The sequence below is a fragment of the Ambystoma mexicanum genome, chromosome 11 (assembly GCF_040938575.1).
Source record: "Ambystoma mexicanum isolate Mex_15411 chromosome 11, UKY_AmexF1_1, whole genome shotgun sequence".
NCBI lineage: Eukaryota > Metazoa > Chordata > Amphibia > Caudata > Ambystomatidae > Ambystoma > Ambystoma mexicanum.
The window spans coordinates 395,345,539-395,362,364 of NC_090934.1; the positions used below are offsets into that span (position 1 = coordinate 395,345,539).

At 45.2% G+C, this 16,826-nt stretch overlaps 1 protein-coding gene across 42 annotated transcripts in view; it reads right to left on the reverse strand.

Annotated features, from left to right (window-relative positions):
• Nucleotides 1-16,826, reverse strand: part of MADD (MAP kinase activating death domain) — a 2,081,072-nt gene that overhangs the window by 815,129 nt on the left and 1,249,117 nt on the right. For 30 of the 42 annotated variants that reach the window (XM_069623139.1, XM_069623156.1, XM_069623137.1 and 27 more), the window contains 3 exons: nucleotides 15,289-15,447; nucleotides 14,831-14,939; nucleotides 4,332-4,394 (listed from right to left, as the gene is read on the reverse strand). In XM_069623139.1, coding sequence (XP_069479240.1) covers nucleotides 4,332-4,394; nucleotides 14,831-14,939; nucleotides 15,289-15,447 — 331 coding nt within the window. The remainder of the gene's footprint in view (nucleotides 1-4,331; nucleotides 4,395-14,830; nucleotides 14,940-15,288; nucleotides 15,448-16,826) is intronic. The other 12 variants (XM_069623145.1, XM_069623144.1, XM_069623143.1 and 9 more) reach the window with 1 other exon arrangement.

Consider the following 16,826-nt stretch of genomic DNA (forward strand, 5'->3'; position numbering starts at 1 on the left):
AGCAGTGTTTACTAATGCTGCTCACACAATCTCATTACTTGTCATGCTCTGCAGACTCACTGAAAAAAAGGCTTTGGAATGTCGGGAGATTCAAAAACAGTCTATCCATCTTCATTCTTGAGCCTATCAAGCCAGTGTGCATGGGCCTGACTGTGCTAGGCAGGGGGAATAAGCAAATACAGTGAATGTCCAACCAAGGCAGACTGACCGGAAATCGGTTGTACTGTGGTAGAGACAGCTTGAGCTAGTAGGTGGAGGCTACTTATACTCTCAGTGTCCCCGCAAATAGGCAGAGGCCCTAGATATGAGAGGAATAACATAGTCCAAAGTTTAATGACCTGGCTCATACCCATAACTTGGTCTGCTCTATGGTGGTACTAGACCAGGTCACCTAGGTTAGGGTTCCCTATTGTAAAAGGGGAACAAATCTCAAACCCATGATCCAACGGTCGATGGAGCTAACTGCCATAGAGAGCAAGCTAGGTTGTCTAGACAATACAAAAGGTTCTCCTATGAACGTGCGCTTTTAATAGGTTCTCCCTGCTATTGGAGGGTTACTCCCTTCCCCATGACCATGCAAACTGTATCCAGACAGAAAACAATGCCTGAATCAGGTGCAAAGATGGTCTTTCACTACCGTGGTTTCGCCCTTCTATGGCTTACTAGTACTGTTTGAATATTTCTCTCACAAAAGACCTCAACATAAAATGTGGTGGGCCACCGAGGAAGGGGACATCTATTTTGATGATATTCGGTACCAGGCCTGTTCATTGAGGCTCAGTACTTACCTCCTAGATTATTTTCTTTAATAAAGATGATCATTCTTTGTGGAATAGGACTCTATCTTCTGGCCCAACAGCAGCAGTCGCACACCATTTACACCATCAATAACAGAATGAGTTTAGTCATATACCACCAAAGAGGTCACACAAAACGAATAGATTGATATAGCACTGGAGGAGTGACACTTTTTGTGGTCTAAAGCAGTTACACTTATTGGGGGAGCAAAGGACAACCACATGCTACCAATGCAACCCCAAACATTCTACAAGCAGCATCTTGCTTCAAGGGACCAACATATATCCAGACAGCTGTAAGAAAGGCATGGTATCAAACAGTGAAGGCAGACAAGTGAGCACAGTTCAAGGGTGTTTCTTGAACTTCAATGGGTTGGCTGAACGCCTATCCAACCTAAACCTAAGGATGGGAGCAAGCTATGACCATCAAATAATAACGCAGCCAGCCCTAGTCGAAGTCTATGCCAAAATAAAAGGGCTTATACTAATAAACCTGTTGCTAATCCTTACTTCTAAATACAAAAGGGTGTGGGACAACAGTGCATGCAAATAGAAACATTTTCAAGACATAATTTGTCAAAATGGTTGAGCAGCTGGCTTGCTGTCCCCATGTTTTCAGCACGGGGCAAGGTGGCTCATTCAAGATTCGCACCAGGGGTGTTACTAGGTCTGGAAAAGATCTGCAGCTATGCTAATTTTGAGATTGTCCGGACTGGGGCTAGCTAGCCTTTTTGGTTGTAACCCCTGAGCTTCCATCCAGGGCTACAACCAAAAGACCCAGGGCTATAGCCCCTTCAGCCCTCCCCCCAGCAACGCCTCTGATTTGCACACACTCTGGCTTCTCTGCCACTAGGATACATTTCAAAGCATAGATATCAGGGCCTTCTGCCAAAGCCTCTTTTCCAATAACAGTCTCTTACTGCAGAAGGCCTGTCATAACAAACAAATATCAAAGTTCCATTCCTACCAGGATCTTCACATGCACATGATCCCACTTCCAATGTTCATCATGGGTCTCACGCCTTGATGCTTGGACACCCTTTTTACCACAATGTTTTCACTTGGTCTCCCTCGTTTGGGTTCGAACCATGGATCCCCCTCGTTCCGGCTCGGATCCTCTTGATATCAAAATCGAAGACTTTCGAATGTGCGATGGGTATTGCTTAAATCATCACAGGACCCCTTTGATTCACTTCACGCAATGTTCTCATCAATGTTTTACTTCTGTTTCTCTTGGTGGGATACCTTACAGAGACCTTCTATTGAGCACATTCATGGTGCCGGACCACTCTGTGAACGGTATCATATCTTTCCATCTTAAGTTCAAACATTCATCAGCAGTTTAGCTTTACTTGTGTTTTTCATCACACGCATTTAACAATGTTCGTTCCAGCGCTCGTCGTACAATGTTGCCGCTTGCAACCTTGACTTCAACACAGACCAATCTTGCATTAATCTCCCCAACTCACCGGCTGTGTTGATGTCCCTGGCATTTCTTTGTACTTGGGGCCAAGGACGATACCACAGCGGCTGCATATCCTCTCTGCCTTGGTTGGTTTACGCGGGAGGGCCTCTGGTAGCTCCGACACACAATGCAGGAATCTTCAGTCTAGTTTCCTGGCCTTACGCTTTCTGATTCGAAGATTTCTTGAAAGTAACGGTTTCTTGCCGAAAAGGTGAAGGGTATTTCCATCCTTGCGAACCCTTCTTTGTTTGCCGTCTTTCGCCCCTAGTTCAGCTACCGACTCGAAACTGATGTTCCTGTGTGCTTTGCATTGCTGGAGTGTGCTCTTGTGCTCCGCCTTTTATCCGTGTGGGGAAGTTTAATGGACTGTCAGTAATTGCCTGACTTCGCCTGACCATAGTAGCGGGACCATTGTAGCGGGACATGTCAGGCACACTGCTCAGGTGTGGGTCTGTTTTCTCCCAGAGCGGGCTGTCGGTGTGAGTGATTGTGAAGTGAAAGGGGGGTAAAGTTCCCACGTATTCTACCTGGTAGGATGGGGAAAAGGTGTGAGTGCAGGAGGGATACTGTGTCTCACCATCCGGCGCCCCACTCCCATTCCCCGAAGAGCCCTCACCCAGGTGTTCCTCCCTCACCGGTCCACCCCAAGGGTCTGGATCCAAAGGCGATGGCCGTGACCTGGCCACCTGAGAGAGAGATCTGCGGGGACTAGCGGGTAAGACACCTTCTGGTTTCTCACACAGCAGACTTAAACAATGATAGGATCCACCAGTGGGTGAGTGACTATCAACATCTCACTGGAAATTTAGTATACACAGTGAAGAGTGGTCAAGCATGTAGATATCAGAAAACCAAGCTCATCACTCCTCCCCATTGATGGATTTTTCTGCATGGATCATCTTACCATCTACCATCCAAGAACTGGAACATGTCCCACCATTGCATGTGATAGCACACAACCCTCCATCGCAAAAACACAGAGTGTCTGTTTGCGGCAACCTACCCACCAGTATCTATGTCGGTGAGGTAGCCATCACACATACAACACCCACCTGCCACACCATCCCACCCATCCAAAGAACCATCAGTCTGAGGTAACAATGCTTCCATTGTTCATTTCACACACCAACAGTAGGGCAATAATCAATTGGTCCACCACAGCAGTTACATTGCCTTTGGCATGTAATCTCTATTCGAAAAAAACCTACCTCTTAGCTAATCATGCATGAATGTGAAATTTGCAAGCCAACCAGGAGACACAAACCAATTGTGCGCTCAGGAAAAAGAGCAAGAAGGACCAAGTATATGATAAAACGTACTACAGAGCAAACAAGAGACACAGAACAGTACACACAAGACAGAAAATAGCCTGGCATAATGCAAAAATAAAACAAGAGACACCCCCCCCCCCCTCTAACCCCCTCCCACCAAAAATTTGAAAACAAAAAAGACCAAGCAAGAGGTAGGGGGCAGCGGTAGAAAGAAAGATCCACACATTAACCTTGTGACAACAGAGGGTAGCCAAGCATGCTTTCATTGGCATTGGTAGCTAAAGGGATACACTTCAACTGTTTAAAGATAAAAGAAAGAGAATGGTCAAGCGTGCAGCACGGGCTGCCCATACACAAGCAAAGCAAGAGGCCTTAACATCAACTGTGTGAGCAAGAGAGGAAGTAAGAACAGGAATGCGTGCAGTGGAGGGTGTAAGTAAAAGAAAGAAACCCAAACACCAACATATTTTAAGAGTTATACAAGTAGACAGCAGGAAAAGACAAATGCATAGGGTAGGCATACCACTGAAGTCACTGGGATAACATATCTAGCCCTAGGCTTTCAGTCAACAGCCAAGTGCATTCTGGAATTTGTAGTCTTGGCCCACATCAATAGAGCCAACTGGACCCAAATAACAGATTACAAGGATCTGTAAAAAGAAAGTCCAGACTGGAAACATGCCGTCCTGGTGGAATGGGGCGCAAATGGGCATCTTGCAAACATTAACTGTAGGCACTAAACAGTAAAAGGACAAGCAAGCATTAAGGGCTATCAGTATAAGCAGGATGAAGCATTACTCAAGGAGAAGGTTTCCATGGCAGCATCCTCCAGTTGATCCCAGACCGATCCCTTATCCCTTCCTGAGCGAGCAGAGGCAGCATGAGAGGATGGATAAAGAGGAGAACACGGGAGCAAGCATAACAGAGGGGAAGAAGGAGAGACAAAGAAGGAAAACGAGGGTGGACAAATTAATAACATAGGGAAATGAGGAAGCAGGAAGATGAGAAACATGGGGGGAGGAGATGGGACAAGAGAAGACAAAGAAAGGAAGAAAATTGATAATTAGGAGAGAAGAAACAAGATGACAAAAATAGGAAAGGAGAGAGAGGAAAAGAAAGCACATCAGGAAAGCACAAGATGTGAAGGGTGAGAAAGGAAGAACACAAAACAAAAAGTGACAGAAGGAGAGCACAAATAAAGGAGGCGAGACAAAAGTTACATGTGGAAAAAAAAAGACGGGAAGTGAGGGAAGCAAAGGTGGAGAGAAGTGCTGTAAGTTAAAGCCAAAAAGCAAACAAGAATTGACCCAAATATGGATCCAACAATCCCAACCCACCCACTCAAATAATCATCCACTCTATCAAAGCCTAGACTACTCTCCTGTAAAAATACACCTTTCCCCACTTACAGCCCTTCCCTGTTGGAACGCAGTTCTACAATCCTCCTTTACTTGAACCACAATCACACTAGCTTCACTTTGTACAGTACCTATCCCTCTGAACCTACAATATTCCATTCACTGCCTCAAAATACTCACCTGCTGAGCTCTCAGACCGAACAATATCTCAAATATCAAACCACACACCCACATCTCTTCCCAGCTGAAACCACAGATCTTCAATCATCCTAGCTAAATCCTCAGACCCACAATACTTCGACACTTCCAACTCTTTTTGTTGAAATCTAAGACACACACACACACACACACACACACACACACACACACACACACACACACACGTTCCACGCCGACCTTAACTCATTTCTACAACAAATGCTTCCACACTGCCTTGCTCAGGCATCAGAGCTACAAATATCCTTGCTCAAAACAGACTTTCTGCACACATCAAAGACCTAAAAGCATCTCAGACCCAGAATCTGGCCAACTAAATCCAGACATTAAACATTTTGCTGATAAAAGCAAAATACATACACACATGTCCACTGACACAACAAATCTACAGGATTCTTCTGCAGAAATCACTCACAACCCTTACTGCGGTAACCAGACGTGAAGCCTCCATCAGTGAAAACATTGATCCTCTGCCACTCAAAACACAAATCTGTTTGCGTCCCTGCTAAACACACACCTTCACTGTCTGCCAACCAAACTGTCTGCACTTGAACACATTCACAATCAACCACTCCTTAACACACAGAAACCTTGTAGCATTTAAAACACACACAATCTTCCATCTCAGACCATAAACCAACAACCTCTTCCTGTTAAAACTACAGATTCTCACTTACACTGCACACCCCAGATGAAAACAGATCCAACAACCCCCCCCTTGAACAAACCCACAACCATCTCCAGCTGAACTCACAACTATTTGCTGCTTGAACCACATACCACATACCACATCACCTGCTGAAAACCCATAACCCATAACCCTCTCTCAAGTGACCCACACCCACCACCACTTCCTGCTGAAAGAGCCATACCGCACTAGAACCAGAAATCCACACCCTTTTCCTGCTGAAAAACTATCGGCAAACATCCCTTCTTGATCCACACACACAATGACTCCTGGAACCAACCCAATCAGACCACAGACTGATACACAGTAGGTGACAGCAAAATAACAAGCCTATGGAGTGTGCCTATGTACTGTCTAATTCAGGTTATTGTAGAATCTGCAGGTCTTATAGTACTTAGTCATCAGGTGTACCCCCACTGAGTCCTTTTTAGAACAAAAAAGTGTACCTTAAATCATACGAACATAACTATGTGGCTCTCTGAAAAACTGCTTGCTTGCATTTTAATAAGGGATTGCAACCTTAGTTTTTGTTTTTTTAAATGACCTTAAAAGAAGGGACTGATAATCTAATGGAACTATACATACTTTAAATCATATTGAGAAAGTGTACACTGCTTGCAAACGTAACAATGAAGGAGAACCAGTCTTTAAATGAGAAGGAGCCACAAGATGTACCATGGCCACATTGTATCAAAAACCAATGTGTGTTCAATCTAGTAGGCCAGTTAACCTGTAGGACACAACCACACATGTAGGAGACAAATATCCAGAATCTTAACCCTACAAACAAAAATGCTACCAACTAAAATAATAAATCTTCATCGTAAAAGGCCTGCTGTTGTCCTCCCGAGGCACCCCTGTCCTACATAAACCTCCAACCATTAAATGCATTAATGAATTCCCTTGATGTTAGCATATTTGCCATGCTTTGCCTTTTAAGACCCATCCATCTGAATTGTGCTTACATCTCTCATGTGGGTCCTGGGAGAAAACGAATACTCTGTTTGTGCTTGCATGCCCATCAAGAATATATTCACAGGGATCATGCTGTGCTTTTATGCTTCTTCCCATTTCCTGCTAAACTTTGTAAAAAAAAGAAAATATGGGTCCTGTTAATTTACAATAAAGGGGAATATCAATGAATTACATCCTCTGTGTCTTGCACAGATGCCAGGTTCTTTGAGAATCAGGCTTTAAGAAAGCCGGGCTGCCAAATTCAACAAATACAAGGGCAATGGGGAAAGCAATTCTATTCCGAGTTCCTTTAACACCTGTTCTAATACGAAGTCATGTTATTTTACAGATTCTCATTTAGCCAAACACTACAGGCGTTAATTCCCAAAAAGTGGTATGCTGGACCAGTAAAAACGACATGGTTTCTTGAAAATAAAGATATACGGACCTAAGGAAATGTCAATTGACCAGATAGACCGTCCACTGGAAATCTGCATCCTTCCATATACAGATCCGGGGTTTACATAGAGGCGGATATGAGCGGCAGGCATGGGACAAGATCACTAAAATCTCTGAATTACTATATGAGGCAGATATTCACGAGACTATCCCTGGGATCTAGCCTGCACACTTCTGCAACAGGGTGCCTTTGAATGCATCAGCACCTGAACAGGGAACTGATGACGTTCTCTTACTGTGGGAGATAACAACCACTGGGGTTTTTAAACCCATCACAAGCCTCGCTTTCAAGGTCACGATGAAAGGCAAACAGGCCAACCGAAATACTTTGCAGGCACAACCAATACCAATCCCACATAGCATGCTCATCACATAACATCTGTAACAATGGCCTAGAAAACAAAACTCCTTTCGCCCTGCCACAACAAATCAAACCCTCAGAGGAGCACACCAGCTAACCAACACTACACAGCACATCAAACCTCAGTTTTTATGCCTCAGCACGGCAATTCCAAGTAAGTCAGCCATACTACATACTTCGCTACACCAAACCTCTATACCACCAGTCTACCACACACTTCATAACACTAGCCCAAAACAGCAAATATCTGCAATATCCGATTGCTCGTATTATACTAAAACACCTTAAAATCTACTAATACAAAGCACATTGATCCAAGCATTGCTAATACCAACCACCTTGTAAGTCGCCTCCAACACACTGAAGAATGTGCAAGCTACCCCAGCAGATCAAACCACCTGTAAACACACACACACACACACAAACGCGCACACACAACAAACCTCGTTTAACCATACCTCAGCACTTCAAATGCCCTCAAGCAGACAATGCCCATGCAACACAAAACCCCTGTAGTCTTCCTCTGCCACACCAGCTCCCTGTCAATCTCCCAAATAAAACAACCAAAATTGTTGTAGCCCCAGACACCAAAACAAAAAACCATCATAACCCAGTAACTCTGCCTATAAATCCAAATCATTGTTAACTAGCAGGACAAAAAAAATCTCCTATAACCCCACCCCAGCAAACCAAAATCTCCTCGACTCAACCCAACAAAGGGACAAATTACCTGCCCCTGGTAATGTTTCTACTGGATGTTCCTCCCACCGATTCCTCATCTTTCATATATTTGTAAGTCTGCTCGCAGCATTGGAAACCTTTTTCACAGTAAAGGGCGCTGTGCATTGACTTGTGGCCCTCGATGACCTCAGTCTTGCTCTCAGTCGTGACATCAACACTGGTATAAGTAGCTTGCGCTGCAGCCGTTGCCTCAGTTCATGCTTTTTCCCCTCCTTTGCTCAGCCGTCTCGAAGGTCATTAACCAGACGTTGGAAGATATAACAATGAAAATACTGGCCGATTAGAAGGGCAGGCTGGGAGGGCGATGAGGAATCCATGGCAGGAACATCCAGTAGATTGAACTTTACCAGGGTAAGTCATTTGTTCTTCTAATGGATTTTCAAACAGTAAGTTGAAGGCGGTGGGACTCGAGAATTCATTGTTGGTTTATGCTGTGAAGCACAGCCTTGCTAAATGTAGCCTCCTAACCTGACAAAGAATCCAGGCAGTAATGCTTGCTAAAAGTGCACAAAGAAGACCACATTGGGGCATTGCATGTGTCTTGGTCAGGCACCCCTCTCTGAAGAGCCAAAGAAGTACCCACTCCTCGGGTGGATAGCGCTCTCAAACCATCGGGCAGGTCTTTCCCTGCCAAACCATAGCAATCAGAAATGCATACAATAATCCATCAGGAAATGGTTTGCGTGGATACAGCCTGTCCCAATTTGTGACCCGAATAGCCCACAAAGAGCTGGACATCTTGTTGAATTTTAGACATCCTATTAATATAGAGACTTAAAGCCCTCTTAGTGTCTAAATGGTACAACCTCTCCTCCTCTTAAGAAGGATGAGGTGCAGGATAAAATGCAGCCAACACAATCTTTTGCGCTAAATGGAATTCCAATACTACTTGTGGCAAGAAAGAAGGACGAAACCTCACTACTACCTTATCCTTAAAAAAGGTTTTAATGGTGCTTTTGGAAGAAAGCGCTTGAAGCTTAATTACTCTGCGAGCTGATGGAACTGCCACTAGAAACAGTCCTCAAAGTCAGCATTCTCAATGGACTTAAATGCAGAGGTTCAAAAGGAGCTCCCTATCAGGAACTTCATCACAAAGTTCAAATCCCAGACCAGTACTATAAATGGGACCAGGGGAAAGATGTTAGTCAACCCTTCAGGAACTGAATCACAATAGGGATTTTGAAAAAGGAACCCTGTTCAGGCGAGCGTTTAAAAATGGAAAGCGCGACTGGGTATCCATTTACAGTGTGAATCTGCAGCCCATCATGGCTCAGATCTAGTAAGAAGGACAACACCAATGGAATGTTGCAATTAAAAGGGTCAATGTTCTTGATTCCAACGGCAGCGGTACAGAGCTTTTGTTGCTGGCCTTCTGGACAAAAGTAATACATCCATACATCTTCCAGAAGCTGTATCTAAATCCCGCAGAAACCAGACGTGAAGGCTTAGAGTTCTAATTTCGGGGTGACGGCGACCTCCCTCCTGCGAGAGCAAGTCCTCTCTTTGGGGAAGACAAATTGTAGAGGAGATGGACAAATCCAAGGTCCAGGCACCACATTCTCCTGGCCCAATTCGGAGCAATCAGGATCATGGGTTTACCGACTGTCCTAAACCTCCTGATGGTACGAGGAAAACCGGGGACTGGAAGGAACGCATACAGGAGTGGAAAATCCCAATCCAACACAAACGCATCCCCCAGAGCTCCTCTTTGAGGAAATTCCCTGGAGCAGAACAGGTTGCATTTCCTGTTGACACTGGAGGCAAACAGATCCACTTGCAGGGTTTCCCAAATGGCGAATATATCTAGAAGGACTTCCTGAGCTAACTCCCACTTGTGGGAGACTGTGCTCTGTCTGCTTAGAGTGACTGCTGCAGTGTGCTCTTATCCGGCCAGGTGAACTGCCGACAGATTCCTTCTTGAGGTACCCAGAACCAGAGCAGCATTGCCTCTCTGCACAGTGATAATACATATGATATGATGTGGCATTTATAACTCACTCGCCTGTACATAAGTGTTTCTACACAAGTGACAATCCGGATGTCTTTTTAGAAACAGGAGGCAATAGCCATGAGCTACGGTTGGCAGTGCTCAAACATCGGAAGTTATGCTCTGCCAATCTTCCAAATGCAGAGTAAGCCTGCCCCCCACCACAGACTTGTGGACCAATGCCTCAAAGGTGTTTTGGAACTCAGGAATTCCGCAGCGGGATGTGAAGTATTTAAGGGGGTCATGGTATCACAAATATGACAGTGACACAATAGATTCAATTTCAAAACCTTTATTCAATTTCAGTGGTTTGGAAAAACTCCTACTTTGCCCTATAGCTAAAATGGGAGTAGTGTCTACCATCAAATAATAAACAAAACGCAGTTCTAATCAGTCTCTGTCAACTCAAAAATGGCCTATACTAACAAAACCTAATGCCTGCCCTTTCGCTTATGCAAAACTTGTGTAAAGAGGAATATGTATGCGAAGGAAAATCAGACTCAATGTGACTGAGTCAGCTCTCCTTCCCATGTTAGACAGCACAGAGTAAGGCGGTTCCTGTACAGAGGATTACACACACTGGCTCAGGTTCTCAAAACGAAGGCAGTTCAAAACATGGATCAAGGCACGCTTGGCCTTCCACATTAAAGTCACTTAAAGTGGGTTTCAAAAGTTCTTTCACAGTTCAACAAAAGTTCACCCAGGTCTCCCTCTGCCAGGCTCAGACCTTTCAATCACAACACTTGCAGGGGGTGCCTTCCCCAACATTAATTCACATTCTTTAGGGGTTCCCTTCCCCCATTTTATCACATTTTCGGTCTCCCTCAGTCGGGCTCGGACCTTTTCCTGATGTCCAAGACTTTCAAATGTGCAAGGCTTTTGCTCTAGACCTCTGCAGGACCACTTCCTCTTTCCCCTTTAGCTCAGACATTTGTGTTATTTGGCCCATTGTCTCCCGGTCTAGGTAGTTCAGTGTCACAAGCACAAAAGTTCAACATTCACCTGTTCACGTCCCCTTTGGTGGGGGGTTATTCTTGATCGCTACGCATTTTTAGGTTCATTCACTTTGTCGCTTTATCACAAAAACAATTCCCCTTTCGCAGAGACGTTTGAGCGGGCTACTTTCTCTCGACGGACCACTACGCTACTCGGTTTCACTGGCTTCACAGTTATCAGTAATTGAAAGTTCCTCACAGGTCTGCCTTTCTTCGCGTCACATCCACACGCATGCAGCCTTCAATGGTAAGATATATTGTTGCACTTTCAATCTTTCCTAAACACACACCGGCCTTACATGTCGCCCACCAACTCACCGGCTGTGTGCATTCCTTGCTTGTCTTTTCTGTTTCAATTCACAAGTCAAGGTTAATACCACAGGCTTGGCCTTGCCTCCCCAACTCTGCCGTTCACCCGGGAGGGTCGCTGGCCCCTTTGAAACACAATGCAGTCTTCTTGTCTGGGATTTGGCCTTCTCCACGCATCTTTCACTGCCCTTTGGAGGCGACGACCTCCTGCAGGTATCTCCTCTCGTCCCTCTCTTGGTCGCTCTGCTCCAGTAGGTCCGCCTTCGCCCCAGAATTTCTGCTCCTTCTCGTCTTCCACCTTGCTCAGAGTGTGTCTCTATGTTCCGCCTTTTATCCATGTGGGGAGAGCTAATGGGTGTCAGATGTATGTAGTTAAAGTCAAGTGCTTGACTTTGCCTGACCCAATTCCTCGGCCCAGTGTTTGTGTAGAAAAAGGGGGTGGGGGGGGCTGTTGGAGGATCCTATAAAATAGGATGGGTCATGGGTAAAGGAAATGGGGGAATACCACGTCTCACCATCGGCTGCCTCACCCCCACTCCCCAAAGACCCCCTCACCCAGGTGTTCCTCCAGCACTGGTCCATCCCCAAGGCCTGTATCCAAAGGCGATGGCCGTCCCCTGGTCACCGGAGAGTGAGATTCCCCAATAACTAGTAGGTGAGACACCCTTAGGTTTCTTACAAGTAGCAGCTGAGAATGTAGTCTTATCCCCTCGTCCTCGCGAACCACAAGGTGCTCTTCTTTGACCCCTTTGCGCAAAATGTCCTCTTCCCCTTCCCACTGAGGAGTAGTATCAAAAAGGACCAACCTCTGCAACCCTGAGAGGCTGCTTGCAACTGCTGAGGCTGGCGTATTGCTGCCCCTAGTGACTTTGCTGCCGCCTCATATGCCTATAGCTTCTGTAAGATTTCATCAGCTTTAGAACCGAAAAGCTGACAGTCATCAGACAACATGTCCAATAACCTTGCCTGAACATCAGAAGCAAACACGGACCTGTGCAACCATGCAAATCTCCTAGTGACGGTACTCGCTGCCATTACTCGATTAACACAGTTGGATGAATCCAAGCCAGACCACAGAGACTGACACACAGCATCCTTTGTCTTGAACAAGACTCAAGCCTTTTCTCTCCTCCCCTTCCAGGATGTGCTCTGTCACCAACACTGCCACATCTGCAAAATCCCATAAGGTGTGTGTAAACTTGACCAGAGCACAAGTTGTGTTGATGGCATTCAGGGCCATGCTGCCTGTAGAGAACACTCACTTCCCTAAGGCGTCCAACCTTTTATCGTCTGTATGTGGAGGGATAGTTATATAGGCAGTCGCCATTTGAAGCTGATGTGGCTGTCTGAACCACCAAGGTGACAGGGATATGATGTTTCGATAGAAACTCTGGATCTATGGAAGCTGGCCTGTATTTATTTGCAAAATCCTTATTAACTGCCGTTGCCATATCCGGCTTCAACCAGTTCTCTAGCATCCTGGTTCTGAAAGCAGTATGAAACAGCAATACAGGATCCTTCGGTGGGCCCTTATCAAGGATGTCAGTGAGATCATCCATTTCAAAGACCGTCATCGCCTACCCCAACCCATATATTCTGTGACCATATCCCTGACCGACCTATTTGATGGGTCAACAAGTCCAGCAGAATCTGGAGTGGCAAAGTTAGTCTCTGGGCAGGTATCCAAACCACTAGCATCAGTCAGAGAATCTACAAGATTTTGCATCCTAGATTCCTCTGATATCAATTCTTCAGGCACATTGGAAGTGCCAAACTCCAGGCCAAAAGGGACATTATCTTCTTCCTCCTCCTCTTCCTCGAAAATGGACCCCAAAGACTTAAAGAAGTCCATCTTGGGTAACGGCTTAAAAGCCTTCGATCCTTCCTTCGAATGAGTTAAAGGCATCAGTGACTGATAGCTTCGGCACCGATAGGACGGCTGCTGGCTCTCTTGAAGGAGGGGGGTTTTGTCTTTGATTTAATATGAGACGAAGCCTCCTTTAATGAAAGTCGATTAACCTTACCACTCGGGGTCTTAGCTATGCAAGGAGTGCTCTCTGAAGACGCACTGTCAGCCCTCCCAAGAGCGATGGGGTCTAAAGCATTCTTAGGGCCTTTCGAAGTGGCGGCTAGAGCTGCTTTCTTAAACAAATCCAGCATCTACAGGCAGAATTCCTCAGCTCTAGACTGACTTGCTGGGATAACGTACCCGTTTTGTGTTGAGCGAGGAGTCAGATGAAGACCAACATGAACTATGGCGTCGCTTCTTTGACTTCTTGTGAGAAGATGAGGATGAGCATCGAGACTACAATCTCTAACGCTTCGAGTGTTTGGAGCGCTTACTAACATTCACTGGGGAAATATCCCTGGACTCGTCCGACAATCTATTTTTTGAAGGGGTAGTCAAAGGAGACTTGGATTGGGGACTAACTAAGGCAAGCGTCTCCTTCCTCTCCTTCAAGGCCTTCACTGTCATCGATTGGCATGAACCTCAGTCATCGACTTTGTGACCAACCCCCCAAACACCAAAGACATAGCTGATATGGGTCAATAATGGACATTTTTGCTCCACGATCAGAACATCTCTTAAATCCATTTTCCAGAGTAGACATTTTGAAAAATACAGAGAAACATTGCTGAGGCGATGAACTGTCTGAAGCTTGCAGAGCATGCAGAAAAACAGAACTGAAGCAACGGGAGCCGACCTCACGGCCGAGAGTGGGATGGAGGCCGTTGAGGGCCACGAGTCGACCCTCTACTATGAAAAAGGTTACCGAAACTGCAAACAGACTTCATATATAAAAGATAAGGAATCTGTGGGAGGACACAATCCATTAGAAACCAGCTCCATTACGCCAAAGTCCTATAACCCAGCCATAGACGACACACCAATATAACTGCACCCCAGTAAATAAAACCTCTGATTGAAGCAACTCATGTTAGCCTTGCCTACATCACAAAGTACCCCTGAAACCCACCCAGTAAATAGTACCATGCAACCTGGCAACAGCACTCCAACATACTAAGCTTTAATATGCACAGGTCATAACTCAGACTACCAAACCACTGTAACCGTATCCCCAACAAACCCAACCATATAAGCAGTATCCCACCAAACCAAACATACCATCATTACATTGGCTATCCAGTAAGTCTGTTCAAGCACACAGAGCACATGTAACTATACCAAGGTACAGCCGATCACCCCTTCAAAGAGCACTGCTCTCACCCAGGAGCCCTTCGTAGAGGTACACTCGTTGACTCAAGTCCTCTGGAGCGCGAATGGGGCTGCTTCCTTTCTGCTCCTTCATGACTGGCCTTAGGCTTTGGGGTTTGCCCTAAAGGAACAGCAGAAAAGAAATGTAAAATGTACACATATATGCGCAAAGAGAAATGATCAGAAAGAAAGAAGATAAAGATATGAGAGAGCAGGAGGAGAAAAGACAAGATGTGGGAAGATTGTATCAGAGGGATTGTGGACAATTGGGACAAAAGAAAAGAAAACAATGCTGTGGGTTGCTGTCAACATATTTGTAAGTCTCTGTGCCTAACAAAGGACACCTACCATAACTGATCCCCACCACACACTGACTACCACAACACCTAGCAATTGCACTCAGAATGCTAATTGTTCAGTCACCACAACCAGTGTAACTTCCAAGCTCACAGCACACTTTGGGTACTTACGAAGATAGCTCCGCTGACAGAATTCATCTCAATTTCACTGTCCGAGACAGTGCCACGAGACCCGGAAAGGTTGCCATTAGCGGACCCAGCCAGGCCATCACCAGCATTACTGCTGAGGTCACTGTCAGCTCCCATAGTCTCGCCAGAGCTGTTACTCACCTATGGGGGTAAACACAAGGAGTTAGAAGTCAACGCCACCAGGATGAACCACAAGAAAGATGAAGTCAAATACGTAGGGGTCTTCATTCACCTTTATGCGGACAATACACAACTGCATCTGTGTCATCTATTAGGGGTGTCTATTGCCTAGAGATATGCTTGCTAAGCTCCAAGGTATGAATGACTCCTGTGAAGGTGAAGCTGTCAAAGACTGACATTATACTTCTGCCTTCATGTAAAAATGTAAAAATGTAAAACAGATACAAGTGTGGCTGAGTACAATGTCTCTTGCGTCCTTCTCCCCCATGTCATCAGCACAGGCAAAAGAGCTTGGCTCATTCATTGATGGATCTGGACTTTAATATCCATTTTGTTTTCAGCTGCAGTTGCTGAAGAATCTAAAACCACATTCTGCCTTCTAGTGAATCCAGACAGTGGCCCAGGTAATGCTTTTCAACAATGTAAATTAGGGAAAGAACCTAAATGTACACCTTCACCTTTATAAAGCACATTATTTGAGGAGCCATTTGATAACGGGAAAAAATAACATTAAGTCATATTGTTGATGTTATTAAGTCACTGTAAAAGAAGGCATACATTTTCTTTAAAGATGATCAGAAAGTACCTGAATCAGGACACAGACCCTACTAACCCAACCCTCAATCTTCTGCATACTTAAACCACACAAAGCCACACAGCCATCTCTCTCCCAGCAATCCGCACGCACCTTACCAACCCGCATCAACAACACAAACATCACCTACAGCACTCAAGGTCTTGCCCGATCCGATACTAGCTCCAAAGCCCAGCACTCGGTGTATACCGAGCTGAAGCTGCCAACAGTACATCACTTCTCCCACTCTCCTGCTTATCTCCTCCAGACTAACCATACCCGTCCTTCCTGTTTACAGATCCGCCAGAGCGCCTGGGGACCAATTCCGTTGGTGACGGTGCACTATATAAGTACCTTTAACATAACATAACACAACATGATTGCCGGATCTATAAAGCCCTGCTTCATTGCAAACACACTTATCCGGTGCAGAAAGCAAAAGTATCAGTTGACATTTGAGGCACCAGTAGTAATGAGATTTTGAGGGTACAATATACACATTTTGGAAACGAAAATAGAGTTTTGGTATTTTCCTCTTTATATTTGCACTTCCTTGAGCTAGAATTCTGTACCTACTTTGGAAAGGACCTAATTTGGGAAGTATTTCTGAAGTATGTATGTTTTTAATTTCTTTCTATCTAATGTGGGCTGTACAGAAAAAAAGGTTTAAGAAAGATCCACAAGACCACTGCCACTTCAAGCTAGAATGTTGGTGCCTCAAGGCGAACTCTGTGTGGGTAATTTTAAATGTCATGCAAAAACGTCT